A 27,835-nucleotide genomic window follows, 5' to 3' on the forward strand; every position below is an offset into this window, starting at 1 on the left:
GTAGTACAGAAGGAACCTGTAGATAGGGAGGGGTTGAAAATTAATGAGAGAAATAAAGAGTTTATGAGAGAACCAAAGTTGGATGGAGACAGTGCTGAGAAGTAAGAGTTAACTCCTGTCCCAAATCATGTAGCCAAGTCCCACCCCCTTTCCCTCACCTTATTATGGCCTCCATCCCAACGGCCATGCCATTCTATTTCTGGTTCTATAATCCCTTCTTCCCAATAGTTGAATGCCAGCTGCCCCTAGGGACTCATTCATACCTACTCCATGCTGTCCATGGAGTCACAACACTCCCAAAGATAGTGGCCTCTCATTGTGAAACCCCACCTTCTCCATACTCATTCCCTGAACTAAGCCTACCAAGGGGGACTTGTTTTTGCCCTCAGATAAACACCTTTTCCCATGGAAATCTTTTTAACAGCATCCCCTTCCTAGGGTAAACACCCCCACCCCAACCTTCTTTTCCCCTTGTTTCTGTCCTTCTCCACTATTCATCCCATTCTTTTGTAGTCTCTCCCTACCCAATGGAATTATCTTTCTCCTGGATACTTGGAAATTTTTTTGTCATTGAAATTAAGTATAACCACTATGTGTGTTGGAGTTTGAAACATGGGTGTATTTTGTCTTGGTGTTCCTCTGTAGGTTCTCTTAAATTGATTCTTTTCCCCCCTGTATTAAGAGTTCTCAGCTAGAAAATTTTTCCTTTTACCAAGTAATACTTACCACATTTTTAAAGGTTTTTATGTATTTTTCCTAGCATGCAATGATGCTTCCTGTTTTGACCCATCATATCCGTTACCACCAATGCTTGATGCATCTCGACAAGTTGATTGGCTATACTTTCCAAGATCGTTGTCTGCTACAGGTGAGAACCATTTCTTTTCATCCTTATCTAAAACACAAAGTGTTTCTCATTCCATGAACACAGTTTATTATATGTTCTCCTCTGGTAGAAGAGATCTTTAGAGCATAGTTTCTTAGCCTAAGGTTAAGATTTCCAGTTGATCTATGACCTTTAGTGGAAACACAATTCTACTTATTTTTCTCAACTCTTAACTGAAATTTAGATTATTTCAGTTATTTAAAAAATATTATTTTGAAGAATATATAGTCTTCATCAGACTGGTAAAGTAGTCCATGAAAAAAAAGGTTTATAACCCTTGCTTTAGAATCTGACTCTTTATCCCTTCTTTCATCCTGTATTTCTGTTTGGCACTTTAAAACACTTTCTTTCATAACTAAAGCCCACCCAAGGCCATAGTGTTAAATAATTGATGTTAATCTGTTTTTGATCCCAATCACTCTTTTCATCATTTATTATCCCTTTTACTCTTGTATTCTTGTTCCCAATGAATTGAAAAGATCTGAAAGTCATTCCTACTAAGGTATAAAACTCACTGGCAAGTCTTAATGTTATCACTTAGAGGCATTTGGCATTTGAAAGGAAGCTTGCTATAATAAAAAGAACCCTAGACTTTTAGCCCTGTGTCTGGGTTTGAATGGTTTCTAGCTGTGTGACTGTGGGCAAGTTAAGTTTACATTGTATAAGGGTTAGTATCCTCATCTACAAAATGGAAATAATGTATTGCTAACTCACCCGGGTTTTTGTGAGGAAAATGCTTTGTAAACTTATAAAGTAACTTAGGAATATAAATGACTCATTAAAGAATGAATCTCTAATTTTAGAATTTCAAGTTAGTTGGGATAGAAGCATTTTTTGAAAAGGAGAGTTCTTCCTGTTGCACCTGAAATCATGCCAAATTGATAAACTGTTATGCTTAAATGTAAGATTTGCCCTGTGTATACTCTGATAAGTGTATGCAAATTTGGATTGGGGAATGGGAATCATCAGAGTTTGTAGCATGACTAGTGACTGGAACAACACCAAGAGAATAGCCCTTTCATTCTTTAAGGGAAAGAATTGGAAGGATAGACATGATACTTATGTTCAGAGACTGTAAAAGTAAATTTGTTTAATCTAAATTTTAGCTAGCAATGACTCATCCCAGTCATCACCTAAACTTTGGAATGAATCCTGATCATGCTCGTAACTCTTTATCCAACTGTGGCATACGTCAACCCAAATATGGAGACAGAAAAGTCCATCACATGCACATGAGGAAAAAAGGTTTGCTTGGATTATTTTCAAGATGTTCTTTCTTCCACTGCTAGTATTTCAACCTTTGCTCTCTACTGTTATTTCAAGGATCTTGGGAAGGGAAGAGGCCTTGGATTATTATCTCAATCTGCAATGATCTACTTTGTAATTTTTTTAAAGTCATTTTTTAGTGTCTCTGGTTCCTCATAAAATGAGTAATGTTCCTTTTGAATAAGTATTATAATAAGGCTTGATTTTTTTTAATGATTTCTCTCTCAATAAGTGAATTTCATTGGATTGTTCTTTCTTTTGGGGAGATTCTTTTTGTATTTTACAAAGAAATAAGTATAAGCTGTTGTATTCATTTATAATTCTAGAAATTTATCAAATTACTCCACAACTGTGAAGCATCATAAAATTAAGTTGGCACAAAATAGATGGTGGAAATTTTTTTGTTTGTTTCTCAAACAGTGTTTGCATGTGTGTTTGTATTTTCTCTGTTCTTTATTTTGAAAATAGGAATTAACACCTTAATAAATATCATGTCACGCCTTGGTCAAGATGACCCTACTCCTTCCAGGTAAAACAAAACAAAACAAAACAAAAACCTTGTTTTTTGGTTTCCTGCTTGTATCATTTTAAAACATGCTTTTATAAATGTATTTTGTAGAAGAGTACTCTGAAAAGTTAGTGTGTGTTTTTTTTACAGAGTACTCTAAAACACCTACAAAAAGCAGTATTTTATCAATTTAAATATTTTCATTATTGTTTTTCTTTCTTGGAATATGAGAAAACAAATAACATTTTAGTTTAGTGTAACTTTTTTTCCATGTAAAATTTGATTCCCCTCCTCTGCACCCCCCTCCCCCAATTGTTTTCTTTCACTTTGGATCTTCAGCTCCAGTCACATATGTAATAGCTGCTATCTTTGTAAGCATCTATCCCCCTCCTCTAAATGTTGTGAAATACTATGTGGATTCAGGTTATGTGGTATGTGGCTGATTAGCTCAGTTGGTTAGAACACATGCTAATGAGGCCAACTAAGGTCATTCATTCAATACCTATGGGGGCCAGTTAGAATCATTCTGTTCCACAGCCACAGACTGAACCCGAACTCCAGCAAGCCGTCTCACAAATGTGTGCCCTTGAGTGCAAGGAAGATCAGGTGAGGAGAGTATGGATGGATCAGCGCAAATCTGTCACCACCACTGGAAAATGATATCCCGTGAGGAGTTCAGTAGTACAGTGTATCATATTTGTAAATGAAGGACGATGTGTTATTTTTTGAGGGAAAGGAGAGGAAATTGCCTTAGAGATCTTGTGTGTGTGTGTGTGTGTGTGTGTGTGTGTGTGTATATATTTGTGTGTTTTCCAAAAGTATACAGCACATGCTATAGAGAATGGTTATTTAAGAGAAGTGCTTATAGTAATCTAGTAATGACTGCATGGAAAAAAAAGAAAGATGGGGTGAGGCAAAGGGTGACATTTACACAGCTAGGATGAAAAGCGCTTCAGCTGGCAAAGTGTAGTAATAACCTCTTTTACCAGCTTAGGTAATGTGATTTCTTCCCCCACCCCTTGTGCCTCTTTCCTCATGTGTTGCATCTTTCTGTACTTGGCTTGTCCTGGTCCCCCATCTTCTAGATGTATACCACAAACCAAAATCTCATTTTAAAGCTTGAGATTAAAGGCGGTCAAACAGCTTCCTACTGTGCTTACCAGAATATTCTGAAATGAGAAAAGTATTATCCAGTTACAGAGTCCTCACTCATGCTCTCTGGGACATTGTGAACCATGATCTTTCAAACTCATTATAGAAAACCTCTATGTGACCAGTTTGTGTTTTAATTACTGATAATTTAATGATATTAAAAGTTAAGCTAAGCAGTTACCACAGTGGTGTGCATGCAATTGGCACTCAGTTAATGCTTTTTGATGTTTCCCAAATCTAACTTGCTATTTCAACTATACATTTTCTAGCATTGTACAAGTCTCAGGATCTTCATGTTTCTCATATCTTCAAAGCAAACAGTTACAGCTGCATGTAGTACAAGTACTGTAATCCAAAGATTACTGCCATTTTCATCTCTTTTCATTTAAAGGTGATACCTCCAAGACAACAAGTGGTCTTTTCTAACTGTTCTTTGATTTGTGGCCATTGCTGTTATTTGCAGGATTTAGCCCAAAGCCTTTTCTCAGAAAGACCTTCAGTTCAATGGCTAAGTACCAGGCTGGTCTGTCTTCTGCTGTTCCTCAGCAGTCCACAGCAAGGCCACACTGGAACTACCCTTCACAATTTATATTCTTCATTCAAAGGAAGTCTGATGGGTGTTAAGAATCTTGAGGCGGTTGGTTACCTACTATGTTGGGGGTTTTTTGGGGATTTTTTGTTTGTTTGTTTTTTCAGTAATAGTGAATTCTCTTTAATTCACTCTTTCCTTTTTGTTACTGGATTTCCTATTGTAAAATTGAATTAAATAGCATAGAAGGTATTCAGAGGTCTTAAAGTAAATGCTACAAAATCATAAATATACATACCCACTGCCAAAAGCAACCACTACTATACATTGGCACCTGTGAAAAGTGGGGTCCCTTGCTGCATGTGATTTTTTTCCTGAGAATGTTAAAGCAAGTGGGGTCTTTTTGCAAAGTTTTAACTGGTATTTAACTTTATGGTAATAGTCCAAAACGATGTTACTGATTGGGAATTGGAAAAACCAGGTGAGTGGGAAGAATGACAGTAATGTAAATCTTTTGAATATATCAGTTCTAGTTTCTACATCTCATTTAGGATCCCAGAGAGTTAAAAAAAATTGTCGGAGACTTTTCAGATTAACACCTGTCAGTCCAGGTACCTGTTGGAATAGCATAAATCATTTTCTCCTACAGTGTATCAACTGGAATCTCAATGGCCAAATAATGTTCCTACCTATCGATTTTTAAAGCCTTTTGAGGGAAGCTAACCACATCTGTTTCAGTTGAATTTTTATTTTTAACTTGCAAAATTAAGATGGAATTTTGTCTTTTAAAAACGGGCCCTTAAAGGTTGAGGATTTAAAAAAATATATCACAAGAGTGATTACATATAAATAAGATCTTTGGAAAGGAGGTGCACAAAAGACAGTAACACAGATATTTGTCCTATTTTGTATTGACTGAGTCATTGCTGACTAAAATGTTGAGTGTCTAATTTAGTGACATGAAGAAATTAGCTATTTATTAGTATAATTTAGCCATAAGGCTTTTTTTTCCCAAAAAGGAATGTTGCCAATGCCCATTGAATGTGTACTAAATTTTTTTTAATATATTAAGAAAACACTAAGGATTTATAAAATTTAGTCAGATTAAATTGTGTATGTTTATGGGTCAGTGACTGTGCTAATAAATAGTGAATTTGTTGCTCAGAACTTTTATAGAGGTCGTATCACCTTGTAGAGAAGACTCCCTTATGCTCATTTGTTAGGGATACTGAAGGGATTCTTGCATTGCATGGAAAGTTGAACTAGATAATTTCTAATGTCCCTTACAACTTGGAATCTCTGGTTTTTATGCTTCAGTACCTAAGTATACATGAATGAATTCTAAGATAGTTTGGCCTTAATACTAAATTTTATTCTTTGGTAAATGGTACAATGACCCTGTAAATGTTAACTGTTGACATTGTCTGACTTGGTAACTTCTGTATTAACCCTGTTTTCACAATGTAATAGTTTGTTTAGGACCTGAGTTATCAGAAACTTCTTAGAACATTTAAAGAGAGTAATTTTAAAAATGATGTTAGCTGTGGACATGGGACAGAAGAGCAGAGCACATTCCCTAACAAAGACTAACAGTCCCAAAAGTTAATTGACAAAAAAGAAGCTTAAAAACTGTTCAATAGAATTATAAAGTTTGAGATAATTCACTACTGTGATCTTTTTGTAAGTTTAGTTGTGACAATGACACAGGAGAGCATATGTTCTAATAAAAGGAAAAATTCTTACTCTCTGACAGTCTTCTCATTTACTAAAACAACTGAGAACACTGATTGTATTTTAATAATTTGAATGATAATCTACATTTATAATTAAGATCCTGGTTAAAGCCTCATAGTCCCAAATTTTATGAAAACAGATCACAATAAAAATTTCATTGAGTCAATATGATTTTCAAAATACTATGTAGTTCAAAGTCATTTTTATTTTCTAGGGGATTATATGGTTTGTTGTTGAATAAAATTACAGGATAATTAAAAAGTGATTAATTAAAAGTATTACTTTTTTGTTTCATAAGCCCTTTCTCCCCCTACAGTTTAGACTATTAAAATTTTGTTAGTATTCCATGAAACAGAATTTTCCTTTCTTTTAAAAAACTTGTATCATTCCTCTTTATTCCTCAGTCTTTGGTGTTATAGTAGTAGTCACTCTTTTCAGACTTTAGTGCAGTCGTTCAAATGGTTTTAATGGGCTGATGTTTTCTTTTTTTACCCTTTTTTGGTTTATTTTTTGTGGTAACACAGGTGATTAATTTTAGAACCATAAATCTAAAGCTAAGTGGAACCTCAAAAGCCATTTAGTCCAACCTCCTCAGCTTATAGGTGAGAAAACTGAGATCCGAGGAGATTGTGGCTTGCTCAAAGTCACATGGAGAGTGTCAGAGGTAGGGTTTGAACCCAGATATTCTGATTTCCGGGGCAGCAATCTTTCCATTCTACCTTAGAAGATGTTTCTTCTGTTTTATTTAATAAGACAAAAAAGATGGTAAGGAGCTTATAGGAATTTCTGCTAAAACACATTTCTGAGGCGTTTCTGTGAGCCCTGAGGTTTTTTCCCAAAGGCATTTTTAGATATCTTCTTTTCTTGGTCTTACTTAAAATGTTCAAAAAAGGTCTCATTTAGAACCATCAGAACATTTTTTCTTATTAAAATTATTTTTCCTTGAAATTAAAAAAATGGAAGTGATAGGTTTGCTACAGATAAGAAATGTGCAATGATGGGGGGGGGGAATGAACTATTATCTCTACATTTACTGGTAGCCTGGATTCCTCATTCATTCAACAAGTAATTAATGAGGGCTTGTTAAGTGCTTGCAGTCTTAGCCAGTGTGGAGAGTATGAAAGAGATAAAAACATAGTCTCAGCCCTGGAGGAATTTGTAATTTAGGCAGAGTGAAGATAGGTCAGGAGCTGGGGAAGATGGTCAGGCTTAACTCCTCTTTGAAGTGAAGAAGTCAGACAGGGAGCATAAGGGGCAGGTAGTCACATGTTCAAAAAGATGGGTCAAGGCAGGGAAGTTGAAGGGGGCTGTTAAGGCAAGGGCCAACTTTGTAGTAATGGGAACTGATCTCTGAAATGAGCAGGCTTCGCTATAGTTCCTGTGAAACACCATCTTTTAAATAGGCAGCTCAGAGTACCTTAGCCTAAAAGAGATCCACCATGACTTCCATTCTCCAGCTAGACTTCATTTCAGATGTCTATTGAGTGAGACTGGGGAAATAGCAACTGGGTCTTTGCCATAGTAGAGGTTTGACATGCCAGGGGTGTGCCATCAGCCTCCAGATTTTTTTCTTCCTTTAGTTTTAATCCATCCCCTAGGAGAATCAGAGAGAGCTAAGAAACAACTGTAATAAAGAATCTGCTGTATCTATTCATCTTTTACCTTTTACTGTTTCAGAACATTGGCACATTGACTTATATACTAGTGTTATCAACTAATGTAAAAAAAAAAGGAAAGAACATCCTTTTTTTGTTTTTGTTTTTGTTTGAGAGGAATAACCCGAATTCTAAATGGAACAAAGAAGGTACTCAGATTTTCTTGAATAGGAAGTTTAGATTCTATGGGATCCTAGATTTAGAGCTGGAAGGGACTTTAATGGTCATCTAGTTCAATGCCCACCTTTTTTTTTTTTTTTCTTTAAGGCAATTGGGGTTAAGTGACTTGCCCAGGGTCACACAGCTAGTAAGTGTCAAGTGTTTGGTCTGAGGCCAGATTTGAACTCAGGTCCTCTGACATCAGGGCCGGTGCTCTATCCTGTGCCACCTACCTGCCTCTTAATGCCCACCTTTTAAAGATGAAAAAAAACTGAATCTCAGAGAGGTTAAGTAACTTGCTAAAGGTCACACAGGTGATTCCTATTTCTAAGACTGGAATTTTGTCCACTAAACCATACTGCTTTTGAAGAACAGGATATTCTACATCATTCCCTAAATACCATCTAAATTCTAAGTAGAAAAGCAGAATTATTGACAATGAAATTAATTTCAGGGCTATATTACTTGTAAAGTTATCCTGTTAAAGTGAAAAGAGCACTGGATAAGTCCTATGTCCACCCCTAACCCTACCATTTCCTAACTTTGTGACCTTGAGGCATCCTTTTGATCTTTAAGATCTTAGTTTTCTCACCTATAAAGTAACAACAATAGCTTCCTTGTTATTTTCCTTACTTTGTAGAGTAGTTGTTAGGATCAAATGAGATGGTGTCTATGAAAGTTCTTTGTAGCCATAAAGTATTTCTGAAATATAAGCAATTAATAAGCATTATTATACTAATACATAATTAATAAACATTATAAGAGCCTACTGTGTGTCATGCACTGTACTAAGTGCTGGTGTTTTAAAAGGCAAAAATGAAATAGTTCCTATCCTCAAACAGCCTAAGTATAGCAGCTATTGCTGTTTTTAGTCAAATATATGATATGGTAGAGTTAGTTTTTAATATGTTATAGTTTTTAATATGCTTTGTACACATACTGAATAATCATCAGGTCTCTTGTTTAATGTAGACAGTGTATTTGTGCCCATTTGATTGAATTTTAAAATCAATTTTATTATTTTAAATTATTACAATGACTTATAGTTTAACATGCTTTTGCTCATATGATATTGTTGGTCATTTCTATGCTTTATTTGATGTCTACTTAATCAGGGAAACATTCTATGACTATAACATTTTGCAAGCATGAAAAGATGGTCTACTTTCTAAGCTTCCAGGAACTATTTTTTATAAAACTATATTTTAGCAGAAAGGTGACTGCCAGGATCCTTCTGAGGATGTGATCATAGTCGTTCTTAGCATGTGTAATGGATCAAAGTATACCTTTAGTCTTCTAGGTGAAAAGATTTATTCTCAGTTGGGTCATAGGATCTTCGATTTAGAGCTGGAAGGTACCTTACAGATCATTTAAGCCAACCTTCTCATTTTACAAAGGCCTAGGGAGGATAAACACTTGTCCCCTGTCACACAGGTTATAAAGATATGAATTCAGGGCCTTAGACTACAGATAAAATTCTCTGTCCACTGTACCACGCCATCTGTCTTAAGTTGATAAGGCCTTTAAGTTCTATTTTCTAGGAATGTTCACAAGTAAGGAAAACTGTTCCAGATGATAAGAAGATGAAATTAAACCTTCACTATGCCAGAATATTGTTATTGTATTCCATATACTCCCTTCTAAAAGAAGAGTATCTTAGGACTCAGTGCTGAGAATAGCTGTTTAATCACATTGCGTCTTTGAGAAATAGCCAAGTAGGAGTATTTTCTTATCTAAGAACTAAATCCTATATTTCTTTTCTTTAAGCATACATATTATACATATACATTTATACATAGGTATGCACATACATGCTACTTTAAATGATCCTCTCTGTACAGGATTAACCACAATGAACGTTTGGAATTCCTGGGTGATGCTGTTGTTGAATTTCTAACTAGGTGAGTGTCCTTTTCTCTTGTTTCCCATTAGTTCTGTTTCCAAGTACTCATCTCATACATTGCCTTCTTTGCAATTAGTTTAATGAAATAAAATAGCAAGTTTTGACAGTTTAGTCTTTTCTATCTTCAGTGAAGCTAAAAAGCAGCACCTCTCCTGCTAATTGCCTTAGTACCTCACTGTCACTGATGGTATAATAAAAATTATAAGATAAAAGGCTATGTCTGTTCTGTCAGATTCTTATTAAAGTTCCTCACAACTGGAAGACATTAGCTTGTCTTGGACTAGGTGTCTTCAAGCTTAGATTTAATTTGTAGAGGAAGAGATATTTTTAAGTGCAGTTTTTTTCTCTGATTTATCTTCATTATCAACTCCTACCCTTCCAGTTATAAGGGAAATATGGATAAATGATTATGAGTGGCAAAGTGCTATTTCTCTTTTTTTAAAGAAGGCTTATTCTGAATATTTGAAAATGTTTAGTATGGAAAGAAAATGCAAAGGAAAAAATTAGCCACGACTGAACAGCTAATATAACTGATTAACAGAATATAGTGGTATATCATATAAACAAATAGTATGGATGATAAATTGTTGTTGCTGGTAACTCGTTTCATTTGTGTCTGACTCTTTGTGACTCCAATTTGGGATTTGCTTGGCAAAGATACCAAAGTGGCTTGCCATTTCTTTTTCCAGCTCATTTTACAGATGAGGAAACTGAGGCATACAGGGTTAAATGAGTGATTTGCCCAGGGTCACATAGTTGAGAAGTGTCTGAGACCAGATTTGAACTCAGGAAGATGAGTATTCCAGGCCTGGCACTCTATCCACTGTGCCACCTAGCTGCCCTTTGCATTTATCACTGCTATTTGTCATATAGTTTATAAGTAAAAACAAATACACATTTCACTGTACGTAATGCAGCATTTATACCACATATGGTAGGGATACTTTTCCAAAATTTATTCCTGTTGGAGAATTTCGAGTAATTCTTTTAAATGGAGCACTTTAAAATTATTTGTCTTAAAAAAGTCTTTGTATTTTAAACATATAAATACAACTTTATTGCCACAAAATATTTTATAAACTTCTATGGGGGGAAAGGAAAGGGTTTTCCTTTCGCTTTCTAAAGTTCATTGATGGTAAGTACTTTATAAAAATACATAGTGTTTAGAGTCAAAGATCTGGGCTTAAGTTCTGCCTCTTGCAGATAATGATTGTATAACCCTGAAGGAGTTACTTATCCTCTCAGTGCCCAAGATAATTCTTCTAATACATCAGTTCTCAAACTTTTTGATCCCAAGACCCCTTTATACTCTTAAATTTTATTGAGGACCCTTTCCCCCTCTCTCCCCCCCATCCCAGAACTTTTGTTCACATTGGTTATATCCATTGATATTTACTATATTAGAAATCAATACAAAAAATCAATATATCTCATTATGGAAATAGTTTTGACCTCCTGGAACCACTTGAAAGAGCCTCAGGAACTCCTAATTATTCTGAGACTATACTTTGAGAACCACTGTTCTAAGACAAGTTACAGTATAGGGGCTAACCTGCATTGGTAAAGAAGTTTCCTCCCTGGCATCTACATTACTATTGAAATCATTGAGCCCCTCCAAGAAGAAGAAGAAGAAAAAGTTGAATATAATGTCTTTTAAAGTCACCCCCTACTGCTCTTTGGCCCATACTAAGCTCTCTTCACATATACCCCTGCCACTCCAAGGTATGAAGAAGTTTCATTCAAGTCCCAGTGGACAAATAATTGATGACGAGGGCTTGAAAAATTCCTTAGAAATTTAGGAAACATAAAAAATTATAATAGCTCATGGTTTGGGTTTTCCCCCCCATCATTCCATTTTCTTATTCTAGCCAATCCCAAAGCCTAGTCCTGCTTCTATCTTAATGCAGGGATTTGGAATAGCTCCATAGTCACCTTACATTGGAGACTTGTGTGAGATCTAGCTTTCCTGTCAGTAGAGCTATCACAAATGGAGTTGTCACTCTGAAAAGTATGGTGAGTGGGATTTTTCAGGCCAATGTTTTTCCGAAGCCTTTAATGTGAATGGTCCTTTTTTTGTGTGTTTACCAGTGAGTCTGTCATTTTCTGTTTAATAATCATTATGAGACACATTCCTAAAACATTTTTCTCCTAAAAGTTACACCCAAATATTATATTTAGGTCCTTGTGAATTAAAGCAACAACTAGAAATCTATAAAATCTATGAAATGTATTTATCTTATATATGATATGTATACATATATATTTTTCCAGTGTCCATCTCTACTACCTGTTTCCTAGCCTAGAAGAAGGAGGATTAGCAACCTATCGCACCGCTATTGTTCAGAACCAACATCTTGCTATGTTAGCAAAGGTATGTAAAATGCTTAAAGCGTTAAGTTCCCTTTACAGTGATGTCTATCATACTTTTTTCTTCAGTCTGTTGCTGGTTTTGCATTTGAGTAAAAGAAACTCAGTCATTAGTTCTTCAGCAATTCTTTTGGCCTTTTTCAAGTTCTTTGGGGGAACTAGCAATTTGCAGTCCAGAACGAAGTTTCAGCTCTTATTGGAGTTGTGTCCTTTTCTGAGCAACTTTGTGAGTTCGGCTACCAGCTAATGAATTCCACAGTGAGTTGACTTAATAAAAGATGAGGAAATAATTGAACAGATGTACGTAGTCAGAGAGTTAAGCATTTGGGATATAGAAACTTGAGAAAAGTGCAGGAGAAATTGAGTATTACGTACAGCTTACTTTATTGTTTCTATTACATTTACTTTTTACTGTTATAAGCAGATTATTGGCTTTAGAAAAAGAGTAAATACTTCCATTCATTTTTCTTTATTTTTATGTTAATTTCTTGGTGGGGTTTTTTAACACACTATTCCTAGAAGGTTAAAATTTGATACAAAATATCTAATTCTTAATGGTGGGCTACTATGATTTTTTTTATTTTGACTTGGCCAAAGCATTACTTATTCTTTTCCATGATATTATGGCATAGAGGCTCAGTGCTTTATTTCATTCTTGTTTTTAAGTTATTTTTACTAGGAATAACAGCAGGACTAACAAGTGCCACATACAGTACTTAAAAGTTCACTCACTTCTTAATGTACATTTTCTTATTTGATCTTCCAAAAAATCCCAAGTCTGGTGCTGCAGACATCCTTACTTATAAACTTGGGCTACTGCCTTAAGGCCAAATAGAAGAAACAGCAGTGTGACGACAAATGCTTTTACTTTTTTGATGATCTCTGTGTTAAAAGTTTAATTTTTAATAGAAAGATTTGTCAAATGTTTTCTGATATTTTACATATATCTCCTTTATTTGTCATTAATATGCAGCTATTTTTTAATTGTTCTTCAGTTATTTATTGAGGAAATGTTGACAAAGAATGGGAAACTAGCTTAACATAAAAATTGAAACTGTTCTGTAGTACAGTAAATGTTGTCCAAAACCACTTAAAGCATGAAGTTTCCATTCTGACTGTGATATTGTTGATAGGTGCTACAGTCTGGGAAATAGAAATTGAAAATGAAAGTAGCCGATCTTGTTCTTTCCAGGTCAGAGGAAACTATATTTATAACTTAGATCTTTGTTTTATTTTTTGATTATGTGAAACATATGATATATTAAACTTTTAGATACATTAGATAAACATTTAACATCTTGAAAATGGGAATTTGTTATTTGAAGTAAATAAACGTCTTCTATATTAGGTATGATAGCATGCATTTTACAAATATTACCTCATTTCATATAATAAAGCATTAGACTCTGGTGTCGATGGACCCTTGAGTTTTGTTTGACTTATGTCTTATATAGATCTTTGCCATTGCTATTAAAGCAAAGACTATCATAGCAACTAATCCCTTTAATCTTCATTATTTATTTAGTTCTATTGATTTTCAGGTGTAGACCTCATTTTTTCCAATTACTAAATAGTTCTGTCATTGAGAATTTTGTACTCTGCCATTTTTTCTGAAGTCCACCTGCTCCATGTTTGCCATAGTTTAACTGAGTAGGTGGTGATCCCTTTAGAGAGAATCTGTCTGTACATAATTGTGCATTGTGAAAAAACATCACTTTCCAAAAGTATTGAAACCAATTTCTGAACGTATATCTCTGAATTATGTTTCTTTCTATATGCCTACCTCTTAAATGTAGGAGGGAAAATTATTAGGTGTTGCAATTTTGATATACAGTAGAGGAAAGCCATTATTAATTCAGACATAATTTTATAATACATAAATCTTTCCTCCTGGGGTAAAAAAAGGAAGGAAAAATCAAATTGGAGGGAAGAATGTGTTCATAAGTGAGGAAATTCATGAGCCTCACATAACAGTAAGTCCACTTCTCCCAAGTATTACTCAGGAGGAGCTGGCAAACATTCCCTACTGTGAAGTGGAGAATAAATTATATAGTGCAGCCCATGACATGCTAGAATTAGGTTTTATTTTCTGGAAGTGGCAAAAATGGGTTTATTTCATGTGGCTGCATTTCTAGGTGATAATTTTCATATGAAAATGTGAGCTAGGATATTAAGAAATCACTAGAGTTAAAACAGTATAGCAGTGTGCACTTCTTATTGCCATTACCTCTACTTCCTTTCAACTTATCACCATTCCTATGGTAATTTCCAAGAATTTAGTATCGCTTACTCTGGGAATTACTAAGGTAGGTCGTATTATGTGCAGGTGGTTCAAAAGCTAGTGACTTGCCCCTTCTTCAGTAGACACTTTGTTTTTATTTTTTATTCTTTTGGACAGATCCTGTGATATCATTGGTATAAAAGAAGCTCCAGATCACATGTGTTTTATAACATAGTCTTAGATAGTTTCTAGGGAGCAGTGAAAGGTTAAGTGTCTTAGCTGGAGTCAGACAGTTAATGTATAGCACAGGCAGGACTGCCAGCTCTATCGATTATGCCATATTACCTCTCTTAACAAATACTTACGTAGTATCAACTGCATAGGACACCAGGTACCCGGCATATCTCTCTGTACTAATTCAGCACTTAATAAATGTTTTATTCTAACTTTTATTTTTAAAAACTAGAAGAGGCTGTTTAACAACATTATTATGTAACTTAGTTTTTAAAGTAGGTTATGTAATAGTGAGGCATAGAATATTAAAATTTAGAATTGTAGTATTTGTTCCTTTCACTTATCATGGAAAGATTTGTGACTTTTGGTCTAATAAAAAAAAAATGCTACTTTGAATCTGAGGGAAGCCAACAAGGTAAGATTTGGGTTTGTGGTTTTGCTGTTTTCTGCCAAGGTCTTCCATATGATCTTGGACAAGTTACCTAATCTTGTTGGGTCACAGTTTCTTCATCTGCATAATGAAGGATCTCCAAAGTCCTAATTCTAGAGCTGATGTTTTGAAAAGAACATTTTGAAGTATTCCAATGGGTACAACCTAACATTGAATACATCATTCCCCTTTAGTTCAACATAGAGGCCGTCAGCACCACATGCTTGAGAAAAGAAGAGAATAGACCTTTTGAATCTCAGAATGATTTTGTGGCCCCAAGAACACTTTGGGGCAGGGGTTGGCTAGGGTCTTCAAGGATTCCATGTTAAATTTGCCATTTGTGGTTCAGCATGGGTGTTGTGGAAGTAATTGGTTGAGTTCTGGGCACCATGATATAAGGGATGAAACTCTGGCTAGAGAGTCAGAGGGACATGGCTTCAAATCCCACCTCTCACATGTACTAACTCTGTGACCTTGGGTAAGACACTTAAGCTTCCTGAGGCCTCTGAGGTCTCTTCTGACTCTAAAATCCTATGACATCCTAAAGGTTTAATTTGCTCCCAGTAGTTCTGTTCCATTTTCTGAGGTGTTCCTGGTTAGATATGGTTCCCATACTTCCTCTTGGGTTTGATAGCCTACATGAGAAAGACGTTCAGGACTGACTCATATTCAAAAAAGACCTTATACATCAGTAGCACCGACCTGACTATAGTCGCTGTTAAGTGACAAATTTTATAATACTTTGAAATGATACTTTGTAAGTGTCAGATTGTTATAATGGATTTTGCTTGATTTTATTTTTTTATTTGTTCTTCTTTTACATTATTTTGATATTTATAGAAACTTGAACTGGACCGATTCATGCTTTATGCTCACGGACCTGACCTCTGTAGAGAATCAGATCTTCGCCATGCCATGGCTAATTGTTTTGAGGCCTTAATAGGTAATGTCTCTTATTACAAATCAGGCTATTTCTTGCAAAGTTGTGGTTCATAGATACATTTTCAGATATAAAATGCTTAATTGAATGGAATTGAATCTAATTCCATTCAGATATTTATTAAATGCATACTATTAGCAAGGAACTGTTTGGCTGTGAGAATACAAAGATAATAATGAATTAGTCTTGTCTTCAAGGAGCTTTCACTCTCTTTGAGTGGGGTGAGGAGGGGAAGAAAGATATGAGAGATGTGAATACAAAGTACAGCCCAAATAATTTAAAAAAAAAATCTGAGAATTTCAACAACAATAGGAGTTTGAGAGAGATTCTAAAAATCCTTAAGTAGTGGGTAGAGATGAAGAAGTGAATTTTAGACATGGAGGACAACCTGTGCAAAGGGACAGATGTAGAAGTTGGAAGTAATTTATGGGAAATAGCTAGCAGGCCAGTTCAACCTGAACAGAAGGTATGTGGAAGGGAATAATATGAAATAAGACTGAAAAAGTTGTGGAGGGCTTTAAAAGTTCTCAGTCTGAAAATCTGTAGATGGACAATAAGGAAGCTACTGTTCACATAAGCAGAATAAAATTGGCCTTAGTTACAGGAAAACGTGAATTCCAATTAATCAGTGATTATCTAATGCTTTCAGATTATTAATGCTAAAATAGATGAGGAAAGCTTTGAAATATTTAAAAATCAAATTATCTTTTGTACTTCATTAAATGGGAAATTGGAAAATTATAAGACAACTATCAAGTGTATATGACCACATTTCAAAGGTTTTGGTACTTATGTTCTCATTTTTATTACTTACTCCCTTGGAAAACAGATTAATGTTTGATAGTCTGTGTTTTCCACCACAATGCTGCTCAGACACTTTATTGTAGTATGCCAAGGACTATATCTTCTGGTCGGCATTGCCAGCTTGAACAGGACTGCCAATTTTAAAATGGCTTTTACTACAAAGCTGGAAAAGCTTAAGGTATAAACCTGACCACAAACTCTGTCTGAGGTCCAGCCTAGCTAAATTAGAAAAAATTCATCACCAGAAGGGTAGCCACTCGATGATGAATTTTTTTCAGCCGTAACAATTCATAAAGACTATTCTTTAAAGCATTTTAAACCACAAAGACTTTTTGATCCTTGTCAGTAGAGGGAGCACTCACACTGATTAAATCACAGATCCTTGAAATAAGATGTAAGTATTCTAGAAATAGTAGTAATCACCTTAATTCTGTTTAATGTTTAGTGTGAACGCTTTGCTTAATAGTTACTGTATAGATATGAACTCCTGCACTTACAACTTTTCTCGTCCAGTTTATGTTGAACAGCAGAATTGTGCCCGAGCCCAGGCTCATGTTCGTCAGCCTCTGACTCACCTCAAGCTATAAATTCAAAAAAAAAACTTGATACTTTGCGTCAGACACCTACTAGGAAAGTCATTTTACCCTTTGTCAGCCTAAGTTTCCTCATCTACCAAATGGGGATAATAACATCTACCTCACAGGTTGTTGTGACGATTTAAGTGAAGTAATATAGGTAAAGTGTTTTGCAAATATTAAAGTGAAGTGTAAAATTAGCTATCATTATTATCATTTAGTTCTTTCAAATTGAAAAAAAGTTAGCCATAACTTGATGATTCCTAATGTATTTGTTGTAGCCTTTTGTTTTGTTTTTTACTTAATCTTTCATTTGATTTATCTTAGATGCACACCTTTTCTCTGAAGTGTACATTAAAATGAGAAGCAAGAGGTTATATTTTTAAAGCTGATGCTCTTGCAGTTCCTTTTACAAGATTCAAATACATCATCGCTTCATGAAATTTTGTACTTCTTCCATCTTCTTGTTTTGCCCAATTTTAATACTTTTTAAAAGAAAGTTTTATTTTGCATTTAGGTCAGTTTTGTAGTATAAAATATTACTTAGAGGGAAAACTTTTTTTTGTAAATAATCACTTCTATCAAGGTGCTGTAGGAATGAAGTGTGTGTGTTGCGGGGGGAGGTTTCCTTTTGGCAGTAGGCTAGAGCTTACAGGAATTTCTAATTTTCTCTGAATTAATACAACTCTTCCTTTCCACATGTTCCTGTCATGTAGGAGCTGTTTACTTGGAGGGAAGCCTTGAAGAAGCTAAACAGTTATTTGGGCGCTTGCTCTTTAATGACAAGGTATTTTAACTTGAATCATTTGGCTTTTTTCTTTCTTCCTAATTGTCCCTTTTCATAAGATTTTAATTTCAGTAAAACTTTTTATATTTTAGTGAGTATGGGGTCAACTAAATAAGATGTTTGTTTTAATACATATTTAATATAGAGTTAAAGGAAATCAGATCATTCTGATTTCAATATAAATCTTTAAGTTTTAAGCATTGAGTCTTTTTTAAGCACAGAGTCTTACCCTGTGTTAAAGGTAGTTATTTCATTGCTTTGCATGACAAGATGAGAGAATGAAGAATTTTTAGTTTTGAGACATTTACTAGATTCTAAAGTAGTCTTGTTAGCAAATTGTTATATTTGGAAGTTTCGTATTGCTAGAGAGATCTTTAATTCTTGATGTAAAAGGTGTATTTCTTTTATAATCAAACTGAAGAATTAACATGACATTTAAAGAAAGAGTTAAGGATATACTTCATATTGAAATAAGTTATATTTTATTATAATAGTCTTCATTATACAAAGAAAATGTGTAGTAGGCTTGTGTTCTCAATCCTTATGACCCCTTTATATTTACTGGTGTTTTTCATTACTGTTACATTTGAGACTTAAAAAAAAATGAGTAGTATAAAAAAGTAGCCTGCACTTTTTATATATAGATCTTTTTTTCCCAAGATCTATGTAGTAGTTCATATATTTCATCCTTTAGGAAATGTTGTGAAGGAAACACACATCCTCCTACATATATAAACATTTAAAACATAGACATTTTTAAACATGTCTCTGTTTTGCAGAAGGAAACTGTTTCATGACTTTCTTCAATCTTGAAACTTTTTTTTATTAATATCAGTCATTACACTATACTTTTATATTGCCTTCAGTGTCCAGCAATCTTACTGCAGCTTTATAAATGGGGTTACTGAAGACCAGGTGTTTGTTTTTTGTTTTTGTTTTTTAAGTGCAGGTCTTTTGTGAAACTGAACAGAGCCCAGGTGTTTAGAGGTATACTGCATGCTTGCTTTTTGTGACATTCAGACTTAGTTGGGCTTTCTTCTCTTTGTGTCTGTGACACTTCAGAGTTGCTTTTATCTTTCTTCTCTGTGACTGTTCTCTACTGCTTTATCCCTAGCAGTCTTCTCCATGGTTCCCCTTCTCTTTATATGTTTTATTGACAGGCCATCCACTCCCATTGCTACAACTATCACTGCTACTTGAATGATGTCCAGATCTCGGTCTCCAGCCCAGTCTTTCTCCCATGCTCCAGGTTTATGCTTTTTTTCCCTATCTCTGTCTTGCCAGCACCTCAAATTTAACATCTACACTTAAAACTAATTATTTTTTCTCTCCAGAAAAAAATAGTTCCCCCTTTTGATTTCTTATTTCTGTGAGTGGCACAACCATCCTCGAAGTCAACCTGTGCTTGAAACTTTAGCCATTTTTTGGTGACTCCATCCATTTTCCTTACTTCCTATAGCCAACCAGTTGTGAAATCCTATTATTCTTACCTTCATAGTAACTCTTATAATCATCCCCTACTGTCTATTTTCAATGTAGTTACCTTCTTAACCTCTAACCTAGACTTATTTCAATAACCTCAGAAGTGATCTTCATTTCTTCCACATCCATCTTTCACATCACTTTTAGATTAGTGTTTAATATTGGTCTTGTGATCCTCTTGCTCAGAATTGTTCAATGGCTCCCATTACCTAATTCCTTTGCCTAGAATTAAGCACCTTTTATAATTTGGCCTCAGACTACCTCATTAAACTTAGAACCTCTTACTTTTCTTTATATACTCAATGCACCAGAAAAACTAGGCTGTTTGCTATTTCCTTGTGGCTTCTTAATTCCTTTTTCCTCAGTTTTATTCAGATTCCATCTCCGATGAAATATACTTTCTCTGTTTCTCTCTTCTCCTTACTCCTTTTCCCTGTCAAAAGTAATCTTTCTCTTTGAACAAACCTTACACTTTTAGTTCCTCACCTGTTATAGTTATTTGTGTACATGCCTTGGGTCTCCTATTGTTGTCTGTGATCTCCATGAAAGCTGGGACTTTTTTTCTCATTCTTGTCTTTATCTTCCACAACACCTATCCCGATGTCTCGCATGTATGTATTCTTCGATTAGTGGTTTAGGTAAAGCATTATGTATAATACTTAAAAGGAGGAAAAAATGAATGTAGACCAAAGTAATGGTCCATATAATTAATACTAGTAATAATATTGGTGTCATGAGCTGGACCTTGAAGGCAAGGGTAGAATTTGGATAGGTGGAAAGAAAGCTTTCCAGTAGGAAAAATAGCATGTGTAAAAAGTATAAGAAGCAGACAAGAGTGTGGAGTATTTGGGGAGCAGTGAAATGACATCACTGGTTTGACAGGAGTGGAGAATGCATATCAGGGAAAAAATAGAAATTGATTATTTGATGTTCATCTAGAGAACAGGACTTGCCTGGGACCATTGAAGGTTTTTGAGCAAAGGAAGGATATGACGAAGTATCATTTTTAGGGAAGTTTTAATCAGCTGAAAGTATAAGGTAGATTAGAATGAAGAAAGAGTAGGAGCACAAAAGCCAGTTAGGTGGCTATTAAAGTCACCCAGTTGTGAGATATTGAAGGTTTGGATTATTTATGGTGGTGACAGTAGAATTAGAATGAAAGGACAGGTTCAATAAACTGTCACTAAGTGATTATTTTGTGAGGAACATTGTCCTTGAAGCAGGAGATTCAAAGATGAAAATAGGGCACAATTCCTTATTTAAGGCGTATAATGGTAGAATAAGACCATCACAGATAAGTATGATACAAGGTAAAATGTGTTCACAAAAGGTAGTTCTAAACAAATTACTATAAGAAATACTGGGAGTGGGGGAAAGGTGAGGTCAAGTAAGTTGTCTTGGAAGAGGTGGTTTCTGATCTGGACCTTGAATTTAAATAGAGTTGTGGAGTACATTCTAGAGATGGAGGATGCCCTCCAATTACCCAGAGGAAGGAGAAAGCAAAATGTGCTCTTGGAATGGTCTAGTTTAGCTGCTATGTTTTATTCATAAAAGGAGTAGAATCAAATAAGGTTGGAAAAGTGGGTTGGGACTAGACCCTTAAATGGCAGCTTAATTAGTTTGTCTTTTATCCTCAAGGTAGAGGCAAACCATTGAAAATATTTTCTCTGTATTAAGATGATCTTGACAACTATAAGAAGGTTGAATTGAAGAAATTAGACAAGACAAGGAAATCAGTCAAGAGACTGCAGACTTAGTGAAAATTAATGACACAATGTTGCTTTAAAAAGTATACATGTAGAGTGTCTATAGACTCACTCTTGGGAATACTCAAACTTTGCTGAAAATAGTAAAATTGAAAGTGATCTCAGAGATCATTTAAACCAACATATCCCTGAGTAAGGTTCCCCAACAAGAGGCAATTTACTTGAAGACCTCTTGGGAGAGGAGAATCACTATCTCCCAAGTCAGCTTATTTTACTTTTTTAGAGCTAACTACTTATTAGGAAATTATTCTTTGCCTCAAACCTAAATCTACCTCCCTCTGATTTCCACCCATTACTCCTGGCTCAGCTCTGTGGGATCGAGCTCCATCTTCAACATTTTTTTGACTTCCTGTCTTATCTAAAAAAAAATTTTTTTTTTTTTTAACAAGAGATCAGTCCACAGAGTGCTTGATCTCAAAGCCATTTCCTATTCTGTTTGACGCCTTCCAACTTATCAATACCCTTATTAATATGGTTTCTAAAATTACAAATGAGTTCTGCAAATGAAAAGGTTTAAATTGAGATACAGAGTTGTCTATAGCCATTTTAAGTTTTCTACAAAATGTAGGTTAGAAAAATAATTTTTTTTTTAAAAAGAGCTTAAGCAACTATATTAACTTTTTCAGTATTAGGGGTTTTTTTATTTCATTGGTTGTTTTTGTTTTTGTTTTTGTTTTTTTTTTTTGACAAGATAACTGGAGACACTTAAAGACAGTTTAAGTTAGTGAATATACTTTAAAAAGAATTCGTTTACCGGCACTATTTTGAATTTGCAGTAATCACCGTCAGCATCTAAAATAGTTCAATATTTTAATAAGGACATTTTATTTAGTATTCTGAAATTTATCAAATGAATCCTTTGAACATTAAAAGTTTCTCTCAATTTTTTAGGACCTCCGGGAAGTATGGCTTAATTATCCGCTACACCCACTCCAAGTAAGTGATTCTTTAGCCTCATTTAGTGGTTTTGCTTTATTTTGGGTTTGGGGTATTTTTATCTTTAGATTCTCTCAAAGATATAAAATTCACCTATCATGACAGTATTGGAAATTGAGTGATGAATAGAACAGTGCTAACCATATTACCTATTCTGTGTCTTTTTCTCCTCTTCATAAGGCAAATATAACTTTTTATGTAGAAAAGTGGCAGGAAGGTGATATTAAAACATCTTTTTGATGCCAGTTTGCCTGCTATATAGGATAAGAGAATAAGGAAAATATGTTTTATGGAAAAATAAGTAAATCAAATTTGAGATTAAATTTTACCTAATTTGTACCTGAGAAATTCAAGTCTTTAACTTAAGGTACTGAAAGATTATTGCTAAATTAAAATCATAAGGTAGTATAATGACTTTTATTGGAGATCTGTAGGACATTCTGGTATTGTTTATAATAAGGACACCTTTCCTACATCGACTTTTAGAATCTTTGATGTTTTGATTTTTTTGTTTTTGTTTTGGTACACACATAATCTAATTAAAAATTTTTAAGCATTCTGGATTAATGCTGGTTATTATTGTAAAACTTTTCATGAAACTAGCTCCTGTTCATTTTGTACACACACGCACACATAGACTTTGTAATAACTGTCAGTAATTCAAAGTACTTGAAAAAACATTTCACTAACAAAGGATGAATAATGCCAACATGATGTGGATTAGGCAAAAACTTGAATCTTGATTTTTAATTTTTATATTTTCTCTTCATCAGATGGTGAAGGTTCACTGATAGGCAGAACTGATTTCTATCTGAATCCTAGATACTAATACTCTTTAGAGTGATCTGGGTCTAAGCTTTTTCACTTTCCAGAGTATATTTGGTCACTAAAAAAGAGGCTTGTTAGTTGTAGAATGACAGGGTTGGGAGAAGTTTTAGAGATCCTTACGTCAAACTTCTTCATTTTATAAATGAGAACACTGAGGCCCAGAGTAGTAAAGTGACCTAGAGTGGTTACTAAAGGCGAGTCACATGGTCTCTTCCTGCTGCTCTTGGACCAGTGCATTGATGCAGTTATGCACCCTACCTACTTGGAAGGGCCAGTACAACACCTGGGATTTTGAATACCCTTTGTACAATACTTGGTTCTGTAATATGGTAAAGAATTAGAAAATACTATTGTGGAACCTTCTATAAATACTAGATCTGTTCATTCTTATTATTTAATAAGGATTTGAGGGATGGTGGGGAAGAATTAAAAAAAATTTTTTCGATTTCAAATATTTCTGCTTGATTTACACATACAAATTTTCTAAAACAAGATTTTGTTTTTTGGAACCAGTAGGGATGGTTGAGTAGCAAGCAAAACACTTTAATATTCTGCAATTTATATAATGTATATTGTTTTGTTTTGTTTTTTCCTGAAGCTACAAGAGCCAAATACTGATCGACAACTTATTGAAACATCTCCAGTACTACAGAAGCTTACAGAGTTTGAGGAAGCTATTGGAGTCATTTTTACTCATGTTCGACTTCTGGCAAGAGCATTTACATTGAGAACAGTGGGATTTAATCATCTAACTCTGTGAGTTGAAAGTAGCATTTCAGTTGAGAGTAGCATTAGCTGGCCTAGTAAGGTAATGTAGACTTCAGCCTTTGCCATATTTCCTTTGAATAAATTAGAAACTACACCATAAGGCTCACTGACCAGCATCAGACTGTTACCATCTGAATGTCCTGTCTGATGTAGTTTACTTTTGTTTTCTGATTTGTTCATTTTTAGTAAAAGGGTAGAACATATCTGAAATTTCATTAAAGGCTAAATCAGTGTACAGCCATCAGAATTTGAGATATTTAAAGGGAGTAAGTAGATTTTGGAGTGCTTTTTTAAATTATGTATGTAATTCTCCCTTCCAAGTGTGAAGTTTTATTTGTTTTAATGGATTTCTGTATTAACTTTGAACTAGAGTCTAGATTTTTAAGAACTATTCTAATGATTGACTGAGAAATTAATATGCTTAATTACTCTTCGTTTTAACTTTGACCCCAAATTTTTATTTGTATTCTTGTGTATTTCTCAGGTAAGTGATCATCTCCTTTAGCTGATGGGTTCTTAACCTGGGATCTGTGAACTTGTGTGACTTTTTTTTTTTAATAACTATATTTCACTATAACTGACCTCTTTTGTAATTCTGTATGTTTTATTTTATTCCTTTAAAAATTATTGTCAGAAAGGATCCATAGGCTTCTCCAGATTGCCAGTGAGGGGTCTATGACACAGAAAACATTAAGAACTTTTACTGTAGCTGCATTATTTTCAGGTCTATATTTTAGAATTTGGCTAAATTTTAGAATAGGTTTGTTTTGTTTTTTACAAATTTTCATTCCAAATGTCAGCTACTACTAGACAAAAAGACAATGCATTCTTTCCTCAATTAGGAAACTCTAGAACATTGTTTTCTTTTAATTAATAGCTATCAATTTATGCTTCAAAATAAACCAGGTACATTTTTACTCTTAAATTATCTCTTATCTTTATTTTCATCCCAAGTGCTTGTTGATCTTTTCTGTGTGATGTTTCATTTTTCAGAGGCCATAATCAGAGAATGGAATTTCTGGGTGACTCCATAATGCAGTTGGTAGCTACAGAGTACTTATTCATTCATTTTCCTGATCATCATGAAGGTCACTTAACGGTGAGTTTGTGATGAATCATTCCTGAGTAAGGCAACTACAGGACAGAAAATAAGAGTTAAGAAAGTAGCTAATGACATAGTCTCCATTTGATTAATGCCTTAAACATTAGCTATAGTAACTTCTAATAAGATTTTGATAATTTTAATATGTGAGTTGTACACTTCACAATTAGCAGTCTTTTTAATGCAATAGAATATTTCCTTGATTTTTTTTGTTTGTTTCGGGAATCATGAGATTTTTCAGTAATGTCAAATCAAGTCAGTTAACATTTATTAAGCACTTTACCATGTGCCAGGGACTGTGCTAAGTGCTGGAAATACAAATACAAGCAGAAAGAAAGATAATCCCTAGTTCCAGAGAGTTTACATTCTAATGTGGGAAGCTAATACATAAAAGAAAGGGAGGCTGCATTAGGAACAAAAAAGAAGCGAATCTGGAGTATAGGTTGAAGGCCTTATTTTCCATGGGGCCTTTCCTTAAAATGTACAACCTGGAGAAACCACCCAGTCAGGAAGAGACAGGGGCAGAAGTCCAGGGGTAGAATGAACTTGAAGGTTGAAGAGGCTTTCTGGCATTGTAGAGAAGTGGAGTGGAGTCTGGAGAGGACTGGTGGGACAAGATGCACTGGGTAGCCAGTTATACCATATCAAAGCCTATCTGCAATAGATTTTGGATTTTCACTTTTAATTTAGCATTTATATTAAGATCCTTACTAAAATGATAGAGAATCTGTTGGGCAAAGAAGCGAGGTGAAGACATGATGGGCCACTTTAAGATATTTTTCAGTACTTTTTCTTCTTGATTTCTGGACATGTTACCATTGGGAATTGTCATTACTTTGAGACTCATTGTAAACATGGACTCATTTTTTATGTAATTTGGGGTCAGAACTTACTTTTCCACCACTCATAACTTCAAAAATAAAGTACATGGAGATGTCAGAGAAACCAGAGTGGTGCTTTACATTGTTGGAATAATACTGCCCTTAAAAGCCCTTAAGACATATGACTTATTAAATTTTAGATGAATTATATTTAGTTGGTTAAGAAACTGTCTTCTTTCTAAACTAATTTTGAATACTTGTAAATGTCAGAATACTTTTACAAAGTTAGATGACACCTCATTTCAAATACTTCATAATACTTCCAGTAAGTAAAACTCAATTTCAGATTACTGTCCCATCAGAGACCGTATTTGATGGTGTATGATTGATGTGAGAAATGGATTTAGGGAATAAAGTACCTTTAATGAAGTAATTGTTAATCATGTAGCTATGTAGATGCCATACCTTGGATGGTAGAAAGAATACTCAATTTGGAGCTAGAATATCTGGGTGTAAATCTTCTATCTGCTACTTACTAGCTATATATAACTTTGGGAAATTCACTTAACCCTTTTAGGCCTCTTTTTCCTCATTTATAAAATGAAAAGGTTCAACTAAATTTCCTTTCTACAGTAGGTCTTCTGTCTCACAACTTACTGGATGCTCCACTATACCACATGCGTGAGCTCTCTCTCTTCTCTTCAGTTATTTTTCACTTGGGTCTGACTCTTCGTGACCCCATTAGGGGATTTCTTGGCAGAGATACTAGAGTAGTGGTTTGTCATTTTCTTCTCCAGCTCATTTTTTTTTTTATAGATGAGAAACTGAAGCAGATAGGGTTAAGTGAAACCCAAGTGCGACTTGCCCAGAGTCACAAAGCTATTGAGTATCTGAAGCCAGATTGGAACTCAGGAAGATGTATCTTTCTGAGTCCAGGCCTGGCATTCTATTCACTTTGCCACCTAACTGACCATTATCTATTTATCAAGCATTTATTGAATGATTTTTAATTATTAAAGATCTAGTAAACAACCTTTGTATAAAAACTTTGCTTTCTGTGATAAATAACTTTCACTTTAATATTCTTTCATTTCTTTTATTTTTGTAAATTTTTTTTATTTTAAACTTAAATACAAAATGAGAGGAAAAAAACATTGCCATGTACACAGCAGATCATGAGAGGATTCAATATAAAACAATAAATTTCCGTTTCAAGAAAACCTATATAATAAATACTACATGTTGTTTTCAAAGCTGCCCAGCTTTTCTTTGCTTCCTTGTTGATTTTTTTTTTGTTCTCTGCTGTGTACTTTTTACTTAATTCCTCCCCCCAAAGAAGGATACAATTAAATGTGGATATATATACATAGACATAGATATTTATAATCAGACATACATATACACATATACAGTCATACACATATATGTAATACCATACTAGGCTTATTTCCTCCTATCATCTATTTCTCTGAAGGTGATAGCATCTTCCTGCATAAGTCCAAGTCTTTCTGTGTTTTTTCTAAATCAACCAGCTCATCATTTACTACACCACAGGATATTCCAACCCAGTCACGTCGTATTTGAGACATTGTCTATGAAAGTTTTTTCCCAATTATCTTCATTACTTCTGTTCTTGTCTACATAAGTTTTATTTATACAGGAGAATTTTAATTTAAAATAATCGAAATTATCCTTTTTACACTTCAACAATGCTCTCACCTTATAATATAGTTTAAGGTCTAATAATTGCCAAATCTACTTCCTTTATATCTTTTTTCCCTGATTTCTTTGAAGTTCCTGACCTTTTGTTCTTCCAAATGAATGTTGTTATTTTTTATTCTAACTCAGTAAAATAAATTTTTTTAGTGATTTAACTGGGATGATATTGAATAGATTAGGTAAAATTGTCATTTTAAAGATTATATTGGCTATACCTACCCATGAACAGTCTGAGTTTATTTGTATAAAAAGTGTTTTATGTT

At 34.4% G+C, this 27,835-nt stretch overlaps 1 protein-coding gene across 7 annotated transcripts in view; it reads left to right on the plus strand.

The window, feature by feature from the left end:
• The window catches only part of DROSHA (drosha ribonuclease III), a 112,301-nt gene that overhangs the window by 68,410 nt on the left and 16,056 nt on the right, over positions 1-27,835 (plus strand). For 5 of the 7 annotated variants that reach the window (XR_003569689.1, XM_027868870.1, XM_027868869.1 and 2 more), the window contains 11 exons: positions 761-868; positions 1,993-2,131; positions 2,621-2,681; positions 3,198-3,266; positions 9,731-9,790; positions 12,064-12,163; positions 15,885-15,987; positions 18,080-18,150; positions 22,290-22,334; positions 23,761-23,918; positions 24,924-25,029. Coding sequence is in view for 6 of the 7 variants with exons in the window: in XM_027868870.1 (XP_027724671.1) it covers positions 761-868; positions 1,993-2,131; positions 2,621-2,681; positions 3,198-3,266; positions 9,731-9,790; positions 12,064-12,163; positions 15,885-15,987; positions 18,080-18,150; positions 22,290-22,334; positions 23,761-23,918; positions 24,924-25,029 (1,020 nt within the window). In the remaining variant the exon portion in view is untranslated. The remainder of the gene's footprint in view (positions 1-760; positions 869-1,992; positions 2,132-2,620; positions 2,682-3,197; positions 3,267-9,730; positions 9,791-12,063; positions 12,164-15,884; positions 15,988-18,079; positions 18,151-22,289; positions 22,335-23,760; positions 23,919-24,923; positions 25,030-27,835) is intronic. The other 2 variants (XM_027868873.1, XM_027868874.1) reach the window with 1 other exon arrangement.

This window comes from Vombatus ursinus, unplaced genomic scaffold, assembly GCF_900497805.2.
Source record: "Vombatus ursinus unplaced genomic scaffold, bare-nosed wombat genome assembly UNPS02014791.1, whole genome shotgun sequence".
Taxonomy (NCBI): Eukaryota; Metazoa; Chordata; class Mammalia; order Diprotodontia; family Vombatidae; genus Vombatus; species Vombatus ursinus.